The sequence below is a fragment of the Mustela nigripes genome, chromosome 1, assembly GCF_022355385.1.
Source record: "Mustela nigripes isolate SB6536 chromosome 1, MUSNIG.SB6536, whole genome shotgun sequence".
Taxonomy (NCBI): Eukaryota; Metazoa; Chordata; class Mammalia; order Carnivora; family Mustelidae; genus Mustela; species Mustela nigripes.
In genome coordinates, this window is record NC_081557.1 from 107829464 (window position 1) to 107836032 (window position 6569).

Here is a 6569-nt window from a genome sequence, read left to right on the forward strand (position 1 = left end):
CGCCGCGCCGCGCCGCGCCGCGCCGCGACCCCACTGCTCCCAGAGGTTCCGCCACGGCGAATCCCCATGCTGGGTCGTAGCAGCCGCTACAGCTCCCGGACTCGGAGCTGGGCGCCTCTGCCCCTTGGCTCGGGTCAAGACCCCCGAGCGCTGCACCGCAGCGTAACCTAGACCAGACCCCTCTTCCTTTTTCGCCCTCTCAACCCAGCTTTTCCCGACTCCGGGAAGAACCGGGAAGAGAAGGCGGAGGGGAGCGAGGCGCCGCCGGATAAATACTGTGGCCCGGCTCCGCCCACCGACCTCACTTCCGCCCCGCGGCAAGATGGCGGCGCTCGGGTCCTGCCACGCAGACTTCCGCCGGGCGCAGAGACCCCGGGCGTTCTGCGGGCCGCGAAGGAGGTGAAGTCGGGACGCGCGTGGTGTGGAGCCACATCCCGGGTACGCAGGGGTGCGTCTCTGCCTCGTGCCTGGCCTGGGGCCTGGGCTGAGAGCGAGCCAAGGGCTCTGACTGGGTGGTCCGGGGAGTCTTGCCACGTGGAAAGGAGGGACGCACTGACTGGGGGGGCGAGAGGCCACGTGGGTGGGGTTCCGCCCAGGGTCCGTGTATCCGCCCCCTCGAGTGACTGTTGCCCCTTTCCTTCCTTTCTCCCAGGCAAAATGTCGCAAGGAAACGCTGCGGGCGAGCCGAGTGCTCCGGGAGGTCCCCGCCCCCTCCTCTCGGGGGGACGGGGGCTTATCGGGCGGCGACCGGCGCCTCCACTCACTCCAGGTCGCCTTCCCTCCATCCGCTCCAGGGACCTCACCCTTGGAGGAGTCAAGAAGGTACCCCGAGGGCACCTTTCTAAAAAAACCCTGCTACCTTGAATTCCGGGACCCTGGGGTTCAGCTGATGTTCACGTAGGGCCTACCGTGTGCCAGGCTTGGAATTGGGCCTAACGAAACTCGCCCCCAGACTTCTGCTGACACATTCTAGGGAGTTTGCCTACGTTCAGGTCCAGATACTGGGTGCGGGATGCTGACCTGGTTCTCAGAGATGGCTGAAGGGCAGAGAATCCTAATTATTTCCCAAGCAACTTGAGCAGGGCTTATTTACCTTTTTTTTTTTTTTTAAATGTGTTTTGGACACTTTTAAGAAACCCATGAAGGCCAGCAGGCAATGAATCCTAGGCAGGACATTGGAGGCTCTGTGTCCTTTTCTGTTGTGTTTATGATTGTAGATGTAAGTATAGCCCTGAAATTTATCCCACCCCCTAGGGTGGGCGCTGTAATAGAAGCATAAAGCAGCCAGTTTTCAAAGACTTGTTTGCCTTTGGAAATGCTGGTGGCAGTCTGGGAGTGCTGGCCGACTGACTTCCTAATTGAACCTTGCTGCTAGTGCTCTTCCCTATGATACCTTATGGTTTCTATAGCAATTTGATGACCGGAAGTGAGATTAGACAAATAAGTTTTCAAAGTCTTCAGGGCTCTCCTTGGAGAGAGCAGAGCTGAGGCTGCTACCTTGAATAGGTTTTGGTGCCCTGTTCTGTAAGCCCACAGCTATCCAGACAGGGTGTTTGTCCCTCTTACGTACACGTCTGTCTCTTTAAATCATTGACAACCATGGGGAAGGTAGAATGACCTTTGAGAATGTTCATTTTTCTCTCTACTTTGGGATCAGAACTTACCAAATCAGTGACTCCCGTATTTTATTTTCAGAAAACCTTCACCCCAAATATCATCAGTCGGAAAATCAAGGAAGAGTAAGTAGCTGGGCCTTCTAAAAACTTTCCCCTTATTGCTCTGATTTTGGGTCTTCTGGGAAATAATTAGGGATGTGTCTCAGAAATCTAAATTTGTGTATTAATTTTTTTCACTAGTGATTTTTGGACCCTGGTTTCCAGGTGATTCTAATGTGCAAGTTCAAAAAAATACTGATGGCCTGGAAGTCCGTCTCTAGAAATAGTGGATTTTACTTTTATGCAATGAAACAGAATGATTATCTTTTACAGCTAGAGTTGAGAGGCACTAGTTTAGACAAAAAAATGGGTCAGGTTTTCACTTACATTCTTTTGTATTACAACCTTCTTGCTTTCAAGCAGTACTAAAAAGTCCACATTTTGGGGCAGTCTATAATTCAGTTTTTGAGTTGTAGTTCTAATGCATATTCTTAAGCAAGAAGGTAAAATGTAAAGCAAACTGAAGGGACACTGCCCCATCAAGGAAATAGAAAAGGTGCTAGACTTAGGGTCTAATTCTGCTTCTTCTGCTACAGCTCATTAATTCTCCACTCAGGTGGAGTAGAGTCTTGTGGTAGAGTAAGACCAGTTCTCTGAGGTAGAGTGAGTGAGTGGTTTCCCTAACTCCATTCTGTTTTCCAGGCCCAAGGAAGAAGTAACCATCAAGAAGGAGAAGCGTGACAGGGATAGAGACCGACAGCGAGAAGGGCATGGACGGGGCCGGGGCCGTCCAGAAGTGATCCAGTCCCATTCCATCTTTGAGCAGGGTCCAGCTGAAATGATGAAGAAAAAGGGTACAGAGCTTCTGGGGTTCCGGGAGGAAGGAATCAGTGGATTTCAGTCCAGACTGCCCAAGAGAAGGGCAAGGGCAGTATAAGTCCCCTGCTTCCAGTTCAGTTTTCCTTGCTGTTGGCCTCTTCCGTACCTCTGGTGAACTGAATGATTTCCCACAGGGAACTGGGATAAGACAGTGGATGTGTCAGACATGGGACCTTCTCATATCATCAACATCAAAAAAGAAAAGAGGGAGACAGATGAAGAAACGAAACAGATCCTGCGCATGCTGGAGAAGGATGATGTAGGTACCACTTGGCCAGGAGGAATGGGCTTCTGGGGAACCGGGCTCGGGGGAATAAGAGCTCTCTGATATCCTGGAAGCCTGTGAACAGCAAGAATCTTCAGTCAGAAGAGGCTGTGGTGGTCTTCAGTCCAGGTATGTGTGCATGCTAGCCAGACCATGTGACCTCCTGACTCTTCCCTGGTAGTTCATCGATGACCCTGGGCTGAGGAATGACACTCGAAACATGCCTGTGCAGCTGCCGCTGGCCCACTCAGGGTGGCTTTTTAAGGAAGAGAATGAAGAGCCAGATGTTAAACCTTGGCTGGCTGGCCCCAAGGAAGAGGACATGGAGGTGGATGTACCTGTTGTGAAAGGTACTCTGTGTACATTAATGTTTCCTCTCCTTCCCTGTGGCTGCCCCCCAGGACTCCACTCCCAGAATGAGCCTCCCAGATTCATAAGCAGGTCCTCTCCCATTCTGGCTATAAAATACATGACCTGAACAGGGACATTGAATTCTCACTCTCAGAAGGTTCATGCTGACATGGATCTGTGGGCCTAGCCTCAGATGCTCCTTTTTAAATAAGCCACACAACTCCTGGATCCTTCATAACTAGTGATTCCCTCCCACTTCGTGGCTGAGTGACAGTGAAGCAGAGGGGGGTGAAGGGAAGAGTACAATGAGATGGCCACTTCATAACCCTTCCATTTGTGTTACCTTGGGCAGTGAAAGAGGAGCCCCGAGATGAGGAGGAGGAGGCCAAGATCAAGGCTCCTCCCAGGACAGCCAGAAAGACCCCGGGCCTCCCAAAGGACGTATCTGTGGCAGAGCTGCTCAGGGAGCTGAGCCTCACCCAGGAAGAAGAGCTGCTATTCCTTCAGCTACCAGACACGCTCCCTGGCCAGCCACCTACTCAGGACATCAAGCCTATCAAGACAGAGGTGCAGAGCGAGGATGGCCAGATGGTGGTTATAAAGCAGGAGAAAGACCGGGTATGCACGGGAGTGAGCTCTGTGAAAATGCCAGGGGCATCAGGAAGGGAAACAGTGAGCTCTTGGGGAAGCAGAGGTGTACCACCAAAGCCAAAATGTTGTTCTCTCTACCCACAAGGGACTTGGGGCTTTGTATTTCAACCCCTATCATGTCTGTGTTTACTTTTTTTTAATTTTTTTTAAGATTTTATTTATGGGACGCCTGGGTGGCTCAGTTGGTTAAGCAGCTGCCTTCGGCTCAGGTCATGATCCCAGCGTCCTGGGATCAAGTCCCACATCAGGCTCCTTGCTCCGCAGGGAGCCTGCTTCTCCCTCTGCCTCTGCCTGCCATTCTGTCTGCCTGTGCTCGCTCTCTCTCCCTCTCTCTGACAAATAAATAAAATCTTAAAAAAAAAAAAAAAAAAGATTTTATTTATTTATTTGACAGAGATCACAAGTAGGCAGAGAGAGAGAAGGAAGCAGGCTCCCCGTGGAGCAGAGAGCCCGATGTGGGGCTCGATCCCAGGACCCCGGGATCATGACCTGAGCCAAAGGCAGAGGCTTAACCCACTGAGCCAACTAGGCACCCCGCGTGTTTATTTTTTATAATGAAATATTTTGAACATACGTGGATGAGAGAACATAAATGCTCATGTACCATCCCTCCACCGGAGCAGTTACCAGTATTTTGTCCATTTGTTGATCTGTTTGCTTTGCATTTTGTCATTCAGCCAATGGCAGGGAGCCCTGGGGAAAGGTCCTCTGGAGGAGCTCATTCTAACCTCTGCTGCTGATGCTTTCCTTTGGAAAAGGTGTCATTCATAGAGGATAGAGGAAACAGCTCCTTACCCTGTTTCCGTCTTCTGATTCTCTCCGCAGGAAGCCAGGCTGGCAGAGAATGTGTGTACCCTGGCTGACCTGACAGAGGGTCAGGTTGGCAAGCTGCTCATCCGCAAGTCAGGAAAGGTGCAGCTCCTCCTGGGCAAGGTGACTCTAGACGTGACAATGGGAACCGCCTGTTCCTTTCTGCAGGTGAGAGCCCGTAAGGGTAGTAGTAGGGGCTCCTTAAGAGGTAAGGAGTGTTGAGGGGTCCACCAAGGGAGAAGCATTCTCGGGGTTATCGCATGAAAATCAGGACTGAGTAACAGGCCATGTAGCTTCGGTTCTCATCGCTGTCTCTGTTGATTTGCAGGAGCTCGTATCCGTGGGCCTTGGAGACAGTCGGACTGGTGAGATGACGGTCCTGGGACACATAAAGCACAAACTTGTATGTTCCCCCGATTTTGAGTCCCTCTTGGATCACAAACACCGGTAAAATGAGCAGATGGAGGATGATGGTGACTGTGCCCACGGCTGCTGCCTGCTCCAGACGTTTTGTTCTCAAATCTGTGCGACCCAGAAGGGGCCTGTTGAGCCCACCCACTCCAGCCTTTGGCAGCCATTGTCCCAGTTTCCCCCACAGAGCCCACGTGGCTCCCTCCCACGGCAGCTGTGAATGGCACAGTGGCCTTCCCACAGCATGGATCCTGCACATCCTCGCTGCTGGGGGACTTGTCCCTTCTATTTATTTTTATATTTATGTCTTATCTCTTCGAGTGACTGTACCCTCCCCAGGTAGAGAGGGGAGGGTCTGTGGGAAAGTCCATGCTCCTCCTTTTGCTGACTGGCTTGTTCTCAGGGTAGGAAGCGTAAGGACTATTGCTGCTTTTGCTCCCTTCTCTTTTTTCCAAGAAGCATTGTTGGAGAGAGCAGAGAATTTTTGAGTCTGGGACTCAGTGCTTAATCCCAGCTCCATCAGTTACTAGCTGTGCGACCTTGGACAAACTAACCTCTCTGAGCCTCATATTCCTCATGGGACAAAAATGAGGATAATACCTACCTCACAGGGTTGGTGTGAGGATGAAGTGGAATGCTGTAGGTGAAAACTCCTTGCACAAGGCCAGATAAACACAGTGGGCACTCAATAAATGTTAGTTTCCCTTCCCTTTGCCTGAGTCTGTTTTCAAACAAAATAGAGATTCCAGGAATCTCTCAGAAGACGTGTCTAGAGCTGCTCTCTCCCTGCCTCCTGACTGCACGTGCCATTCCCCTGGGCCCAGAAGCTCTGAAGATACAGGTTCAGGCAGCTCTGCCCATTTTCTCTTGAACACTCTTAGCTAAGTGCCTCCTGTTCAGTGCAGTGAGGTGCTAGCTGCAGGTTCTACTGGAAGTGAATTCAGAGACTCCTTCCAGCACCCTACATTTGCCTTTGGGAGACATTGGCGGGGCAGGGGTTGCCAGGACTCATCCCCCACCCCCAAGCCCTGCAATGACTAGCGGTATTCTTGGCTTCCATTTAAATATTTCCCAACAGAACCCTGTGAGCACTCAGAATTAGAAGCACTCTCAAATACTGCTAAAAAACAACCTTGGGAAGACAACGATTAGGGATTTATTGCGTAGTGGCTTCTTTGATGCTTGACAGATGGCCTCCCACTTCAAAAGCTTTGAATTCGAGAGGTGCCCCTGTCCCTCCTGTCCTGCCATCACCAGGTCTGCATCACAATCCCTGTTGGCCTTTAAGTTAATGGGTCTGTGACCTTGTTCTTTTTACCAAATCATCATGTTCTTGATCCTTTCAGTGTGCCATTCATGGAGGAGCAGCTTCTCCCTCATCCCCTGTCCACGGGACTGGGGTTTTTTTCCTACTTCGATGGTGGGAGACATCTTAAAGGTTAGAGAAAGCTGCCTGTAGCAGTGTCTGGTCATTAGACATGTGACTGATGTCATAGCTCCCTTTGCTGTGAGCTTAGCCAGCCACCTCTGGAACAGCGATGGACCAC

The 6569-nt window shown here is 51.2% G+C and overlaps 1 protein-coding gene across 1 annotated transcript; it reads left to right on the forward strand.

Moving 5' to 3' along the window:
* The first annotated feature begins 288 nt into the window (after positions 1–288).
* On the forward strand, positions 289–5730 carry POLR3D (RNA polymerase III subunit D). Its single transcript, XM_059371465.1, has 9 exons — positions 289–438; positions 653–822; positions 1696–1739; positions 2358–2509; positions 2669–2793; positions 2981–3149; positions 3503–3768; positions 4627–4779; positions 4940–5730. Exons 2-9 carry the CDS (start codon positions 658–660, stop codon positions 5060–5062), a joined length of 1197 nt encoding a protein of 398 aa, XP_059227448.1. The 5' UTR covers positions 289–438; positions 653–657; the 3' UTR covers positions 5063–5730.
* Positions 5731–6569: the final 839 nt, after the last annotated feature.